The following is a 17,989-nucleotide window of genomic DNA, read 5'->3' as shown; positions in this document are numbered from 1 at the left end:
ATAAATACAGAATTTCTTTTTATCGAATGGTATGAAAATGAATATTTCATTAGTGGTGGTAGTCACATGAAAAATAAAATAATTTTCACAGCACGAGATAATAAAAATCCTGTATTTATAGAAAAAACTTAAATGTTCTGTTTACTAATACATTTTTCTCTTTTTTGACATCACAGTTTGAAAGACTTTGTAAGTAGTGCGGCAAGATACCAGTAAAAATACGGAAAATATGTTTCGCTGCAGTAAAAATACGGAAATATGTTTCACTGAAATGAAAAAATACGGAAATGAAAATACACAAATTATTTTATCAATATTTCATTTGTAAGTATATAATCAGTTTTATTTAAACGGTAATTTGACACATCTATTTATGAAAACCATGTTTTAAAACCACTGAGATAAGCATTGTTTGTGTCCGTTTGCAGAATAAAGTTTACTATAGTTAAACTCGCATTTCATATGTTGTTCATCCGTTCGTTCGTTTCTTTAACAAATATTATTGCATATCTTATATAGATCTACAGTAGCCATTACAAAAAGTAACAAAAACAAACAAAAAAAAGTATTATTAACATGGCAAGCAAAATTTGATGGTGGAGTATGGGTTTGTTTAGCATGCGTTTGAAAAATTCGATCTTTTTTGCATATTTCTTTGAATGTACTGTAGCGTCATGTGTAATATAGAGACCCCCATTATAAACTATTTATAATGATAATAATAATAATAATAATAATATTGATAATAATAATAATAATAATTATTATTATTATTATTATAATTATAACAAAGATAATGATAATGATGATGATAATTATAAATTAGAACTTACGTTAGTGTTTGTAATCGGAAGAAAGTAGTCTGGCAAGTTTCCAGTGAAAAACGGGAAATAGTTTCACTGTAGAAAAAAAAAATACAGAAAAAATACGGTAAATGAAAATGCGCATTTTATTTCATTAATTTTTCTCAATAGTTCATGTATAAGTATTATAATAATGACTGTAAAAATGGGAAAATATGGTGGCGGATTTGTGTTCTTTCTGTTTTCGCCTCGCGCGACCCGCCAAGTAAAATTCTTAACTTTTCGCTTGGCTGAGTCGCATGGAGAAAACACGCTAAAGCGGGGGTAAAGTTTTATTTTATAAAACTGCGCCGCGCCCCAACGTTTTATTTCGCATCCCCGCGGGGAGAAGTTTTATTTATTAAACTTCGCCCCGCACCCCGCAAAAAAGCATGTTTTGGCTCCGCAGTCCCACCATTTAACTTGTTAATTATTGACTTTTCACTTGGCGGTGTCGCCGGGCGAAAACAAGCTAATTAAATATCAAATATAACTTTGCCCTGCGTCCCCGCCGTTTATTTCTTAAATTTCTTAAGTTTTAGTTATTAAACTTCGCCCCGCGCCCCCGCTAATTAGGATGTTTTTGCTACGCCTTTCTAACTTTTAAATTTTCGATTTTTTGCATGGTGGGATCGCGATACTTCCTTCATTAATTCACATATGAGCTGCGCCATAACAAAACCAACATAATGGGTTTGCGACCAGCGTGGATCCAGACCAGCCTGCGCATCCGCGCAGTCTGATCAAGATCCATGCTGTTCGCTTACCAACCCTATTACAAGTAGAGAAACTGATAGCGAACAGCATGGATCCTGATCAGACTGCGCGGATGCGCAGACTGGTCTGGATGCATGCTGGTCGCAAACCCATTATGTTGGTTGTTTCATGACGCAGCTCATATAACCTTCTATTTGATCTTATTTTTTAAACTATTTTTATATATTACTCAGAAATGATTTCCCTACATATTATCTCCTTATTCATGACTTCAAATTCTGTAAAACTAGGCTACAAAAATGTGTTATATTCTTCGGGTCTACATAAAAGAAACATATTGTCCCTTATTGGTGGCTCCAATTGAAACTTATTCTCAATAATATCAAATCACTGCCGGTATTTCTGGACATTTTGTTAATTAAATTGTGAGACGGAAAGTTAAATCTGTATTTACAAGCTTAAAGTGTATAGGCCTTACTACGTTTTGTTGCTCAAACTTTCTATTCTTATAATTTACATTTTTCCTCGCACGTGAGTCTGTGCTCGGGAGCTAGTTAAAGTAAACACTGCGATTACAAGCAAAGCAATGCTGAACAGATAGTGAATCAGTTCCCCTTTCTATATATATTTCTTGTCAGATTTGCATGATAATGTAGTATTTGTCGACGATTTCTAACATTTGGTTTCTGTTGTGAAAGTTGAAACTTACGAAAAGTTCTAGAATGGAAACATTATTGTATCCCATCGGACCTGGCCAATTTAATTATTTTGAACAGACTTGATATTTTACTAATGGACACAATTCAGACAACTACAAAATATGTAAATTAAACATTAGCGGAGTTCGGACCATAACAGATTTGAGCTTTAAAAACGGAATTATATACAACTTTTTGTTTACGGCCTAACTTTTGTAATTTTTAAACGTCAGTTTTAAAGGCCCATTATGCCTCAGAAGCCTTTTTTCTTATTTCTTAAAAAAATCTTTTTTTATTTTTGGTATAGAGGTCTACTTTCATTATTTCCAAAAGGTTATTCCTTCCTCAATTATTTGAACCACCTTTTTTATCTGTTCTTTTTTGCGATGAGTACAGAATATTTATTTATTATTTTTTTATGGAAGTCAGAATACTAATGAGCTGCGCCAAGCATATTAATTATAAACAGCCGTTATCGCATAATTAATTATGCTGAGAAATATGACGTCACAGTTGGCGATGACGTAGAAAGATGACAGGGCCGTATTTTTTTACATGGCAGTAAACACAACAAATATGGACACTTTCGAGGTAATATTTTAGTTTTATCTTGTTTTTACATGTAGGATACATTCATAAAGTGTTTAGGAATAAATATCTACATAATACAACTTGTTTTCGTTTGGACAAAGATAGAAAGTAGCATTCATTTTTCCACAGACGCTTGGGGGTCAGATCCTGCCCCCAACGTGATACGCCCTTGTAAACACTCTAGCAAAACTATTTTAATATTTAAACACGAATGGAACATATATTACAACGATAAAAATGGTTTTCAAACAATTTTTACATATATGAAAAAAATACCGTATACCATCAAGTCTCAATTAACAGTGGCGCCTTATCATAGGCTTATGTTATTTACATTAACTTTAACTAATCTGGCAACGGCTACAGGCTATAATTCCGTAGGCGTACAAATAATCTGCAATTAAGGTATGAGCCCCATAATGGGCACTATAAGGAACTATAAAATTGACAACATAGGTCAGTTATACAGTAGAGTGATTGGACACGTCCTCGATCAGCCAGGTCCTCGATCAAAATTTTGTGTTTTTGTATCTTTTTCAAATAAACTTGATAAAACACGAACTTTCTTTGCTTTGTTTTTCCAACACATGTAAGTACTTTACTAAACTCCCACTGAAGAGTATTTATGTGAGGTCAAAATTCACGCAGCAGACGATTCTAAAAACAATGGCGAAGTGAAAGTAGAAATTACCCAATAAAAAAGTACGTGCATCTTTTCTCCTTAGCTCTAATATTTATACAAAATATATAAAAATGACAAAATAATAACTACTTTTGATAATTATACAATTTTTTTTTCTACATAATAAAATAAAGTAAGCTTTTAGCTCTTTTCCCAGGAAGGGGGTGGGTCAATTTCCTACAGTAATCTAGGTCAGGGATCAGCCATTAAGAAAAGATGCTAAATATATGCATATTTTGCCCAAAATACATATTTTCCGCTTTCCTAAGAATAATTAGATATTTTTACATTTTGTCCACAATATCAAAAGTAAAAAAGTAGTAAATTAAAGGATATATAAACACAGGTTTCAAACCACTATATTTTACTGGTTTTTCCCCCTTGGTTTTACGCCACTATATTATTCCCCTTTGGTGACACTCAATTATATATTGTCAGCAATGCCTAGGTCTCAGAGGACCCACCCAGATCAAATATATAGCGAGGCAAAACGTCTTGTGACCCAGGGCTATTCCATACGTAAAGCAGCTATTGAATTAGGCCTTCCTTACACCACTGTACAGAACCATTTCAATGGGAAATACAAGGGTTATATTACAAAATTTGGGGAAGAGTGTATGTTAAAGCCTGCGGATGAACAAATTCTGATAAATTATGCAACATTCATGGCATCAAGAGGCTGTCCTCTTTCTAGATTATTTTTTAAAAAATGTTGCAAGAGAGATTATTATCAGTCGTGGAGGTGATAAACGCATGGATCCCAGTCAAGGATCTCAAATAATTCATTTCTATTTTATTCACATTTCTTTTAAATATAAACTCCAAATTTTGTCATACAAGTACTAGTTTAAATATTTTTTTACATTATCATGTCAAAATTAGCTGATCGACGACGTGTCCATTATCCTAAGAAAATTTCAAATTTGGTGGTCTATGACCTATGTTGTTATTGTTATGTTTAATGGTTGCTCCCTAGCTTAAAATATGACGTTTTACAAGAAGAGTGTCTGGTGATATTTTTCAACGGAAAATATTACTCATACGGGGCAAGTTTAATTTCTTGGGTGTAATTTTACAATAAAATTGATCGAGGACATGTCCACTGAGTATACCTTAAAAGACACAAGAATGCAAAATTTAAACAAAGTTTACCGTAAGGTTTACGAGTTATGGAGATTTTTCTAAAGAAAAACTTGGCTATTAGAGGGCTCTTTTTCAGAAATGGGAAACTCTAATTATTCTATTATATAATCATTATGAACTAGATCTAATGTATTCCTATAGAATTTTTTTAAGAAACAAATAATAGCATTCAGCTAATAAATGACCCAGCAAAATTATTGTTTCTACTCAAAATGTTTGAAATATGTATATAAATGTTACCCTACCCCACCCATTTTAAGAAGTTGTTTGTTCATTTTTCTACTTGGAGGGCTTTATTCAAAATATACCTAAAATTTACTCAAATCAGGGGCTGTTTTCAAAAGTTGCATACATTTTTTAACAGGTTTATTGGTTGCGCTTATCAAATATAAAATACTTTTACCGTCTAGTTTTTATTTTATTAGACTTTGAAAATACAAGGTACCATATTTGATAATAAATTTGACATAATTTAGCCAATAAATACCAATAATAATTTTATAATTGAGATAAAACACTTTTTTCTTATCAAGAGTGATCTGAGAGACACAAATAATGTTCAAAGAAAAAAAAAAGAAAGAAAAAAAAAAGTTGCCTCTTCCGGGGCTTGAACCCGCGCCCCTCAGTTTCAATGCAGTTGACAGTAGTTCTAGCCTATTTGAGTACTCTTCAAAGTGGAGGTAATGCATTAGGTGGGTCTCACCTTAATCAAACCGACAAGTATGAGCCATTCTCGTTTTAAAAAATATTCTTAAAAAGGCCTTAAACTTAATGAAAAAGATATAGAGGATATTTGTTTGTTTCAGTGTAAGATCGAAAAATATTTCACCGAGTGAACACCAGATGCAATATTTTCCACGAGTGGCGTAGCCACGAGTGAAAATATAATAGCTGGGGTTCACGAGTGAAATATTATTTGATCTCACATGTAAAACAAACAAATTTTCTGTTTATTTCATGATTTTTTAACGATTTTTACACCATTTTACTGATTTTTGCCGCGTAACGTCATGCTCTTATCTTCATGACGTCATCAAATAATGACGTCACAATGTTGAAGCAAAATATAATTCCATGATTATTTTTAGATTTTAGATGTTTTTCAGCACAACGTTCTTAAATATTTACGAACTACAGTTATCACGTACATTTTTTATTATGATTGACTACATTTCCGCTGAAAAAAAACATTCATTAATGATAGATATTTTATTTTTACGCCAAATATAGTTCGGCTACTGTGAAATTATATTTGGTAATCATTACTGTGAAATTATCAGAATATAATTAACCGTTATAATTCAGTAATCTACTGCAAAACATGTAATAAATAATTGTAATGTTTTCATTAGTTTAAATCTATTATAACTTTTTCTTTCCCGTCACCTTGCACCCCGTCCCTTAAAGAAGAAAAGTTGAAACAGAAACTGTAACGTTAATTGATAAACTTTTGCCATATCAAAATATTGGTAATTTATTTTACACTGTAAATGTATATAAATGCGTACCCCAGTGGTTAGAGTCGCGGATTGTTATCTCGTTAGTCATGGGTTCGATTCTCGCAACTGCCTTGTTTTTTTCTTCTTACATTTTTTTAAAGATAACTTCTTATTAATATTACTTAATGAGATTTAAAAGGTATTTCTATATCTTTTTTACAGGAGCTGATCTTCTGTCAAGTTTCGGTTTATCACATCAGGCAGACACGTGTTATTCAGTAGCCATTCGAAATGAAAGTGAAAATGAAGTTATAGAGACACCAGATATATCCATTGAGTCTCAAAAGATATTTTACAGCTAGTCTTGTTTTCGATCCTGTTAATGTAATGCTGACATTAACCAAAATAGTGATGATCCGCAGAGCAACATTGATAATTTTAAACTTATTTATGACAGTGGCTGAAAATGTTCAAAAAACTGCTTCAGGTACTTATCCTTTCCTCAGATCGAAGCAAATATTCTTAATCTAAAGGAAATGACAAAAAAGAGACGCTAAAAATGCTTATAATGGGCACTCTTAAAAAGATAAGCTCTGACATAAGATGTAAAGAAGATCGCAAACGCTCCCGTTATGAATATTTTTTGATGGAGAAAAAATGTGCCTTGAAACCTTTCTGGTGGTCTTTGATATAAAAGACAGGCAACTGGGAAATATCAAACACCATATGGAAGAACACAGTGCTAAACCACGTGTTCACGGTCATACAGGAAGACGTGCTCCAAATGCATGTCTTCTTTGTTTACAATCCGCTAGGTTTATGACAAATTATTTCACATTCATCTCTATTTCATGTTACAAGCATCTTACATGCTCTAAAACTAATATTTAAATGTTATAAAATTCATATTTGCCCTTTCTAAAGAAGTAAATAACTTTTTGTTTCTAAGGCATAATATGTCTTTAGAACTACTAAATTAGTAAATGTTTAAATCCAATAATATCAACTCACTAAGAATTGTATCCTGATATACAGTGTACGTCTACAATATTGATCAAGATATATCGTTTACATGTTGCGATGATTTGTACCCCCGAGAAAAATGGTAGTAAAACAACAACAACAAGTTCAGTATGCTTGTGATTCAAAATTGTTTTATTTATATATGCATGTATTAGGAGAACGTGTAAAGTAAACAGTAGATGTATTTATTTTATTGGTATACCTATTTTAAGTCTTAATATCAAATGTGCAATGTTGAGAGGGAGATATATTTTGTAAGGTTTGAAAACAAAATGCCGAAATGCCAAAAACCACAGCCGACAACATCCCTATAACAGCAGGCCAATTGAAATATCAGAGCAATGTCACGTGAAAAGTCATTAAATAATAAAACTAGGAATATCAAAAATATTTATAGCCATATTGTTTTTAACTGTTAATACAAATGAAAAAAAAATCATTTCAATAACATAATTATGATGAATTATCAAAAGATATGTAAAACTATTTGTATAAAAAACATTTAAGATAGTATGTACAGTGTTTTACCAAAATATTTATTTCCTTGTTGCTAAGATGAGAATGTCCAAAAATATACTGAATGATTTAGGTGCGTCTTTTTACTATCCAGATTTTAAAAAGGAAAATTAAAGAAACTTAGAAATGTTACAAACCAATGATTGCAATGTACACGTACGGATGATAAGAAAATTAATGTACAAATGTACATGAATCTTTAAAGGTTTAGAGTTTTCTTAAACTGTAAGTAAAAGACCTATGCCTTGTTTTTTTGGAGTTTTTGATGAATACATGAATGATTGGATGATAAAATGAGATGAGATTTTTTTGGTAAGTATTATCATACTTGACGTTGATAAATCAAGGTCAAAGTGTAGATTTGATACTTATTTTCGTGGTTTTCTGTATTTATTTTTGCAAGTATCATCATACTTGACGTTGATAAATCAAGGTCAAAGAGTAGATTTGATACTTGTTTTCGTGGTTTTATGTATTTTTTTGTTCAAGGCAGGTGATATTCATCACGGTCGGGTTGTTATAAAGATTTTAAAACAAATACTTTATTTTTTTCAATTGAGGAAGGTTAATGTAAACTTTGTAATGTTTTCTCATTTAGATAAAATAATATACCGAAAATGTATTGTTTATGAAAATAGTGATAAAAATATTACTATTTAGTTGAAATTTCACAGAATTAGGTAATTTAAAAATTCATCAAGACTACGCGCGAAATGATATTTACTTGTTGTATATTGTATTGTTTTCCAAAGCAGGATTTTGAAAATGAAGGAAGTGAAAACAAACTAAAAAATGGTAATGAAGAAATTGGCAATGGACATATGTTACAAACAATATGATTTGAAATTCGTATAGAATTATCACAAAAGTAAAGGCTGAAAACGAATATATAAAAAAATGTCATCTGATAATTAAATGAAAAAAGAAGTTTTACGTTATAAAATGAAAAATGATCTGGGAAAAGGAGATTAAATTGTTGAATTTTGTAGTCTTTTTGAAGAAAACTTCCTATCACGTGACAATAGCAAAATGTATGGGCCTACTATTTATAGGGAGTGTCGGCCGGCCTAAAATCTAGTGAGAGCTGCCGTCCTTGAGGGCGTTCTTATTGCCCTCATCGACAGACTCTGGGGAGGAGGAAACAGCCAGTGAGCTTCTTGCTCTGGTTGACATCCGGCTTATACTGGCTCTTTGAGACAACATGCGGCTCCTATTCCTTTCGGCGTCTGCTTGTCTATATCTGATAGTGAGTCGAACTCTTTCCTGAAACCGGTGTTCGGACTCGTCCTTTCGTTGCTTGCATTCAATCCTAAAAATATCAAGGAAAAATGTGACAATTGTATGTTGATCAATCCCGTTGAGTAACGTAGAGTATATATTTCTGTTGTGATGAAAGTGATATAGTATTTGATGTGATGTAAATGATATAATATCTAGTGGGATGTAAATGATATAGTTTCTAGTGTGATGTAAATGATTTAATATTTGGTGTGATGTAAATAATATAGTATTTGGTGTAATGTAAATGATATAGTATCTGGTGTGATGTTAATGATATAGTATCTGATGTGATGTAAATGATATAATATCTGGTGTGATGTAAATGTTATTTATCTGGTGTAATGTAAATGATACAGTATCTGGTGTGATGTAAAAATAAAGTACCTAGTGTGATGTTAATGATATATTTGATAGTGTAATGTTAGTAATAAAGAATATGTAGTGATATAAATGATATAATATCTTGTGTAATGTTAGTGATATAGTATCTGGTGTAATGTAAACGATAATCAATCTGACGGTGATGTTGATGATATTAATATAGTAGTGGGTGTTTGTTCATGATCTATTTTCTGTTATGCAGTTAATGATATATATCTTGTGTGATGGAAAAAATATAGAATCTGGTGTGATATATTATCATGTCATGTAAATGATATAGATGATGGTGTAATGTAAAAGATGAAGTATCTGATATGATGTAAATGATATAGATTATGTTGTGATGTTAATAATATATTATCTTGTGAAATATAAAGCGTATAGTATCTGGTGTGATGTTAATGATTTATTATCTGGCGATATATCAATGATGCAGTATGTGGTGTTATTGAAATGATATTTATACAGTGTAATGTAATTGATATTGTATCAGTTGTGAAGTAAATGATATATATTTGGTGTGATGTAAATAACATAGTATCTTGTGTGTTGTAAATGATAAAGTTTCTGGTGTGATGTAAATAATATAGTATCTGGTGTGACGTGAATGATACAGTATCTGGTGTGATGTATATGATATAGTATCTGGTGTGATGTAAATAATATAGTATCTGATGTGATGTAAATTATATACTATCTGGTGTGATGAAAATGATATAGTATCTGGTGTGATGTAAATGATATTGTATCCGGTGTGATGTAAACTATATACTATCTGGTGTGATGTTAATTATATAATATCTGTTGTGATATCTGGTGTGGTTTAAATAATACAGTTTCTAACATGATGTTAATTATATAGTATCTGGTGTGACGTGAATGATACAGTATCTGGTGCGTTGTAAATGGTATAGTACCTGGTGTGATGTAAATAATAAGATATCTGGTGTGATGTAAATGATATAATATCTGGTGTGATGCAAATGATATAGTATCTCGTGTTATGTAAATGATATAATATCTGGTGTGATGTAAATGATATAGTATCTGGATAATGTAAATGATAAAGTATCTGGTGTGATGTAAATGATATAATATCTGGTGTGATGTTAATAATATAGTATCTGGTGTGATGTTATTGTATCTTGCGTGACGTAAATGATATAGTATCTGGTGTGATGTAAATGATATTGTATCTGGTATGATTCAAATGATATAATATCTGGTGTGATGTAAATGATATAAATCTGGTGTGATGTAAATGATACAGTATCTGGTGTGATGTAACTGATATTGCATATGGTGTGATGTAAATTATATAGTATCTGGTGTGATGTAAATGATATAATATCTGCTGTGATGTAAATTATATAGTATCTGGTGTGATGTAATTGTATCTGGCGTGATGTAAATGATATAATATCTGGTTTGATGTAAATAATATAGTATCTGGTGTGATGTAAATGATATAGTATCTGGTGTGATGTAAATGATATATTATTTGGTGTGATGTTAATGATATAGTTTCTGATATGATGTAAATAATATAGTAGCATGTGTGATGTAAATGATAAATATAGTATTTGGTGTTAGGTAAGTTTTATATATCTGGTGTGCTGTTAATGATATATCTGAAGTAATGTAAAGATGTTAGTCATAGAATATCTGGTGTAATGTAAATGATATATATCTAGTGTATTGTTAATGATATATTTGGAGTAATTAAATGCTATACATATTTTAAATAATATGAATTTTAACACATCGAAAATGTACACGTGCGAAATATGATAATTCTTATTCCAAATTTAGGTGAACATTCCTTGAAATAAGTTATATTGTGTTATTATTTATTACATGTATATGTAATCAAATTGTTGTTAGGTAATATAAATGAAGTTACTTTTTTCTCTGGTGCTCTTTTGCTAGTTCTTTCTTTTTGAAAAGCTCCTCATTTCTTTTGGCCTCGGCTCTCTCTTGTCGAGCCTCACAAGCTAGGCGTATCTGTTAAGATGTAAAAAACATTAAAGTCAAACTCAAACTTTCCTTTTGAAAATTCACAATTTTGTCTAAATTGTATATATTTGTAGTAATACTATAAAAACTAAACATAAAAGGCCACAGTTTGAAATCATAGCCTATTGGCTATTCCATATAGTTATGCTGTTTGTCTTGCGAATTTATAGAAATTTTTAAGCAATACACAATTTCATCGTATATTCGTCAATACTCGGCATAGTTAATTTTTTTCCGTTGCTTACATAGCAATGTTTGCCGGATATATACATTGGATTAAATATAACTTTTTACGCTGTAGATTAAATATATAATCTTTAAGGTGAGATCAAAGGGCAAATTTGAAATGTCTTTAACTCTTAATATGCTAATTACGTATCTTAAATGAATCTCAGTCTGGACGAAGCCACGAATCGTTTATAGGGGAAATTTTAACAGTTTGATATACTGACTATATAGCGAAAAATGCAGTTACATAACATATCTTATTAATATATGTATATAATTTTCAACTATACGTCAGAAATATTTTCAGTCGGAAGCAAATGAAGTATGTTGTATTCAAAATGAGGTTTATACTTACAGGTCCGTCAGCTTTCTTAATTGGCGGCAATATCGGCTTCATTTGTATTGGTTTGCAGTCTACTTCAATGACAAAAGACTCCCCGCCACGTGCTTTTCTATGCTCATATTGAACTAAAATAGAAATAGTATTGCCAATGAATTATGTTATTAAATACTTTAAAAATTTGTGTCTTCTCAATACACAGTCGAATATTTCATGTTTCTTTTCTTTAAATAAAAGTATGACGATAATAAACTTAAAAAACAGGAAACATAATTCATATATTTTTCTGTCACAAAATGCGAGTGAGATGTGTTTGTGTACTAAGTACTTACCTAGCGTTGGCGTGGGAGCGCGGCTAGCTATAGCCTTCCTTTTCTTTTCGCGTCGTTTCTCCTTCCTTTTGGCAACCCAAGTTGAAATGAAACCAAAACAACTTGGGAGCTTAATCTTCTTTTTCTTCTTGTCATTATCATTTCTTTGGTCAGATTCTTTGGTAGTGGTTGCACTGTCTTCCTTTTCTCCTTTTACAAATTGATCTTTTTTATCAATTTCCTCATTTTCCTTCAAATTAATAGAAATCCCGAGTGAGATAGTATTACAAATATAGTGTCTCTTACATTAATTGTATCCAATAGTTTTCAAACATGTGCCATATAAATTCAGCAAAACAAATTAATTTGTTCCTTGATCATCATTTACGTGAAAAGAATGAAATCAATCCGAAATATTTAAGTATCAATAATAATTGACAAAAAAGCTATTCAGCAGTAATTCAAAAACAAGAACGTTCGTCTGGAACCAATGAGATATACCAAATGTGCTCTGTATTTCAACAGTACATATTGTACATATGTAATATGTTTACATTAAAAGAAATAGATAAGTCCTAGGGAGGACTATACCGGGATATTGCCGATATAACTTACTAAAACCCCTTTGTAGGCCATTGTATTAGGAATGCCAGAATTCTGAAAAATTGTCCGTGATATAATTAGAAAATAGATATCAAATCTGAGTGCATTGTTGTAGAATAATGCACGGTTTGAGTTCAAATGCGTAGAAATATAATCACGAAGGCCGATAGGCCTGAGTGATTAATTACAAAGCATTTGAACCAATAAACACCGGTTTGGAGTTTGATGCGTAGGAATTGACCACGAAGGCCGTAGGCCTGAGTGGTTAATTTTGTCGCATCAAAACGACAAAATCGGTGTTAAATAGCCGATTTACACCTCTCCGGCCGATGTTATTTCGATTCTAACACGATAAAATAAGGAAAATCACTAAACTAATGTTACAAGCGGAAATAACTTCCGGTGCCGATTTTCGTATAACGCTGTTCGATTTTCGCACCCTACTGTTGCGAAGATATAGAAATTATCAAACAAAAGAAATAATAAGAAAAAAAAAACGTTATTTTATCAAGTTTTCAACAATAAAAGCTTACGTCGTATCGTGTTTACATCAGTGCACCATTTATCATTCTTGTATGTATGAAATAACGTCAACTTGTTTAAGGGATTTAGCTCAATACAGGATTGGAGCAGTACCTCTGGACGCTTGCAGAAATAATGATCACAAAATAGACAAATATCGTTTTTTTCGCCGATTTTTATATTTTTCCTTCATTATCGTACTTAATTCGGTGTGAAAAGATGAATTAGACCTGTTTAAGTTCATTCCGTTGGGTAAAAAGGCGAGATTTTAGCATTTTATCATTCAAGCGCCTTGTCCGGTATATACCGGAATACGGTATTTAGTGTGGTGCTCCAATCCTTTTTTTAGTCACAGCCTTGTTTAAGAAAGAGTTGTTTACTTACGATGACGTCATTTACGCTGCTTACGGATTGGCGCCGTTTTGTCAAAGTATTTATCAACTGATATGGATCTTATATGTGGCGTTAGTGTATGTGAGATATTATTTCGGTATTGTATGAAAAGAAAACATTATAATAACTGAAAATATAAATAAAAATGCTTTTTATTGTTGCTTTAAAATGCTTTGTAAACTATACAATCGAGGGTGAAAACATAACAGCGCATATACAAGTAGTCCCTAACCGGTGTTTATTGTCAGTTTAACACCAGTTTTTTTCCCTTCTTTGTCTATAGTGACAAAATCACGCTAGTGTTAGAATGTAGAATAATGCACGCTTCGGGCCTTCTTTGTTTATATAGAACTATTTCCGATAGTGTTAGAATATAATATAATATAATAGAATAGAATAGAATAAAATAAAATGTGATGTGATGTGATGTGATGTGATGTGATGCGATGCGATGCGATGCGATGTGATGCGATGCGATGCGATGTGATGTATGATATATATGATATATTGTATGATATGATATGATGTATGATATGATAGGATGTATGATATGATATGATGTATGATATGATATAGAAATGATATTATATGATATATAGAGAATAACATGCTAGATCTACTGTCTTTTGATATCAATTTTATCAGACGAGGCTGATATGGGCTAGAAAGGGCGAGGCTTGCCGAGCCCTTTTTGCCCATATCAGCCTAGCTTAAGGTCTTCAGCGTACCCGTTTATATATATGACATGACGTGCCGCATCTGATGAAAAACAACATGTTAAAAAGCGGCTTATAAAGTTTTGGAAGCCAGAACTAATATCAGCAGAGCCACAGGGGGAAGACGCTGTGATCTGACATTATCCCGGGCCCCCTTACCCCCGAAGGCCCTGCTACAACCCATTAGAAATATCAATGCAAGTTGATTTGCACAATAAAAATTCATAAAAACAATATTCTGACACGTTTCGACGATTTTCATTATTCCCCTACAAAAAGCGAATTTCTTAGAAATGGGCATTTCTCCTAATTCTTGAAAACAAATTCCTCCGCCCCTGAAACTTTGAATTTATAAATGGCGGCCATTTTTTCTTTCGACTCGACATTATTTCATGTCATAGAAGATACAACATAATGTAACACGATAATATTCTTACCTTTAAAAATCGATCGAAAAAATCCCTAAGATTCACATAAACTTTACTGCACTTTTGTTTCAAGAATTATCAATTCCATAAGTTCACAATAATTTTAATCAAACAAAAGTCAAATCGGCAATCAAACACAAACTACATAAACATGCGTCTTATTTTTTAAACGAAACCATTTGTTCACTTTTTAAATTATAATCCGGCGAAATAAAGTAAACATTTACAAGTTTTCAAAGAAAATTGTCTAGCCTGTTTGTTATGATTACATGACGTGAACATCGATGATATCATGTGCAATATATTTACTATGACGTCACTTCATCTAGTTGATGCTTAAAATTCTATTCGCTATCTAATTTATTCGTAATTGAAATCGAAAAAATAAATAAATAAATATCGCATCTTGAATATTGTAGAATTCACATGCTGATATATGGGAATATAAGCAATAGAAAAAAGTCCGTTAAAATGGGTGGAGCTTAGTTTTGATATCAGGTTACTGACCTGATGGCAAAAATAATTTTATCACACATCCGTGCCGATTTTGCGACTCCGTAAATATGGTATTGCACGGCCGTGCATATATTTTGACCTGACGTCATTAGCGTTATACAAACATAGTGTAAAGACGCGCTAAATTTTAGCGTTATACTATAGGCGCGTCAATGAAAAATGATTCTTATTTCACTTTAAACTGTTTTAATTTGGGTATATGATAAATAGAATATTAAATTCGTGTAAGTTCATTACTGAATTTAATGCACTCGTTGAATAAAATAATATTATGCTCGCCAGAGGCTCGCATAATATAATTTTATTCAACTCGTGCAATAAATTCAGGATTGAATTTACACTCATTCAATATCCTCTGTATCAGGCAAGTGTTATCAGGCAGTTACCATAGCAGTTGCATGATAAATGATATGATTGGATATGATATGATATTATGGATATGAATATGAAAATAAATATAGATATAAATATAAACATAACGTAAACATAAACATAATATAATATCTATCTTCCATGAATGTCAAACACCTCGCGGAGACGTTTACATCTAATGAAATACATAATAAACATTACACATTATAAAAGTGATAAAAGTGTAAGTCAAGATATTTTCATACAAAATGTTATGATATCCCTGGGATTAATATATCATCATTTCAAATTTAGTTTGCATTAAGTACAACAGTATTTTGCTGAGAAAAAAGAGAATTCTTAAGAAGTGAAAATCGAGGTTTACCTTATTTTCCGTTTCGTTTTCATGATCTTGCTTAAACTATCTACCCCTTTATTCGTTGATACAGCCATGGACTGTCGTTGTTTTTCTTCTTTGTATTCCAAAGCGGCCAGTTGTTCTGTTTCCCTCTCTTGTGTATTCGTTAGTTTTATTTCTTCCTCTTCTAACTCTTCGTCACTTGAATCCGAAAAATCATCCCGATATCTCGCCTCTGTAGTCCTAGGAATACTCTGTTCCCGTGCATACGTAAACTGGGCCTCTTTAAATGTTCTGTCGGGTACAGAACGACTTCTGGTCTTTTCTGGTCCCTTGTAAGTAAAAACTTGACTTCTTTTATTTGCCAGCATAATCTGTTGTTCCATAAGTTTCTTTGTATCTGCCCTCACTGGGGGTAAAGATCCCGTACCATCTGAGGGCTCAACTTTTATGATTCTCATATTATGTGAGGACATTTCAGCTAATAGCAAATTACAGCGCCCATCATGGATATCTTTCAGCCCTCACTTCTGGTATTGCTAGGAGACGTTGTCAAATGACGTCTTTAGGTGACGTCATCTTACTGTTGCAAAACATTCTTGTCATTTTTGACATTACGATTAACATATAATAATGAATAGATGGTTTTCAAGATTTTTTCTATAAATACAGGATATACTTTCATTGAGTGGTATGAAAATAAATATTTCATGAGTGGCAGTAACCATGAGTGAATTATGATGGTTTTCATACCACAAGATGAAAATAAATCCTGTATTAATAGAAAAAAAAAACTTGAATTTTCTGTTTATTATATACTTTTTTAACCTTATGAAATAGGAAGAATTTCTATTTAATTTTGTGTATTGGCTGAATTTAGAAGAAAGTAGTCCGGCAAGACACCAGTGAAAATAAGGAAAATATGTTTCACTGCAGTAGAAATACGGAAAATGAAAATACGCATATTATTTCATCAATATTTTCCAATATTTCATTTATAAGTATATGAAAAAAGACGGTATTTAAGTTGTTTTTTCTATAAATACAGGATTTATTTTCATTGAGTGGTATTAAAATAAGTGTTTCATGAGTGGCGGTAGCCATATGTGAAATATGAAAATTTCACAGCACAAGATGAAAATAAATCCTGTATTTATAGAAAAAAATTGAATGTTTTGTTTGATGATATATTTTTTTCAATTTTCATTTTTGACAACACAGTTTGAAAGACTCTCCCCTTCAATTTTGTATATTGGCTGAAATTAGCAAAAGTAGTCCGGCAAGACACCAGTAAAAATACGAAAATATGTTTCGATGCAGTGGAAATACGGAAAATATGCTTCACTGCAGTGAAAAAAACGGAAAATGAAAATACACAATTTATTTCATCAATATTTCATTTATAAGTACATAATAATCAGTTTTATTTAAACGGCAATTTGACACATCTATAAATGAGAACCGTGTTTTAAAACCACTAATATCAGCATTGTTTGTTATCGTTCGCAGAATAAAGTTTACTATATTTAAACTCGCATTTCATATGTTGTTCATCCTTTCGTTCGTTTCTTTAACAAATTCATATTATCGCATATAGATCTAGTCATTACAAAAAAAAAATAAAAAAATATTAACATGGTATGCAAAACTTGATTTAAGGATGCTATGGTGCTATGGGTTTATTAGCATGCACCTTAAAAAGTTCTTGGGAAGCATTAAAAACAGCAAAATTACACGTAAATTGCAGACTTGGTTTGATTGGGTCTATACATGACGGATAATGAAAAAGTGCAACATCCCTCACGCCCCCTAGCACCGGCTTGAGCGGTACTCAATTTTCAACACTTAAAAGTGCTGGACTCAATGATCGCAAAGGACCAGAAATTCTATCAAC

General features: G+C 31.7%; 1 protein-coding gene across 1 annotated transcript; it reads right to left on the bottom strand.

Moving 5' to 3' along the window:
- Positions 1 to 7,905: 7,905 nt before the first annotated feature.
- On the bottom strand, positions 7,906 to 16,571 carry LOC132727560 (uncharacterized). Its single transcript, XM_060713107.1, has 5 exons — positions 16,167 to 16,571; positions 12,230 to 12,509; positions 11,913 to 12,025; positions 11,217 to 11,317; positions 7,906 to 8,960 (listed from the first exon to the last, which is right to left on the bottom strand). The coding sequence occupies exons 1-5, from the start codon at positions 16,569 to 16,571 to the stop codon at positions 8,726 to 8,728; spliced, it is 1,134 nt and encodes a 377-aa protein (XP_060569090.1). The 3' UTR covers positions 7,906 to 8,725.
- Positions 16,572 to 17,989: the final 1,418 nt, after the last annotated feature.

Source organism: Ruditapes philippinarum, unplaced genomic scaffold (genome assembly GCF_026571515.1).
Source record: "Ruditapes philippinarum isolate M1 unplaced genomic scaffold, ASM2657151v2 ctg3656_1_1_1_1, whole genome shotgun sequence".
Taxonomy (NCBI): domain Eukaryota; kingdom Metazoa; phylum Mollusca; class Bivalvia; order Venerida; family Veneridae; genus Ruditapes; species Ruditapes philippinarum.
This window is presented reverse-complemented; position numbering and strand designations above follow the sequence as displayed.

Coding starts and splice junctions, on each gene's coding strand:
- LOC132727560 (XM_060713107.1), bottom strand. CDS start 16,571: ATGTCCTCACATAATATGAGAATCATAAAAGTTGAGCCCTCAGATGGT. Junction 12,510..16,166: donor CTGTATCAACGAATAAAGGG/GTAGATAGTTTA, acceptor AATTAATGTAAG/AGACACTATATTTGTAATAC. Junction 11,318..11,912: donor TTAAGAAAGCTGACGGACCT/GTAAGTATAAAC, acceptor ACATCTTAACAG/ATACGCCTAGCTTGTGAGGC.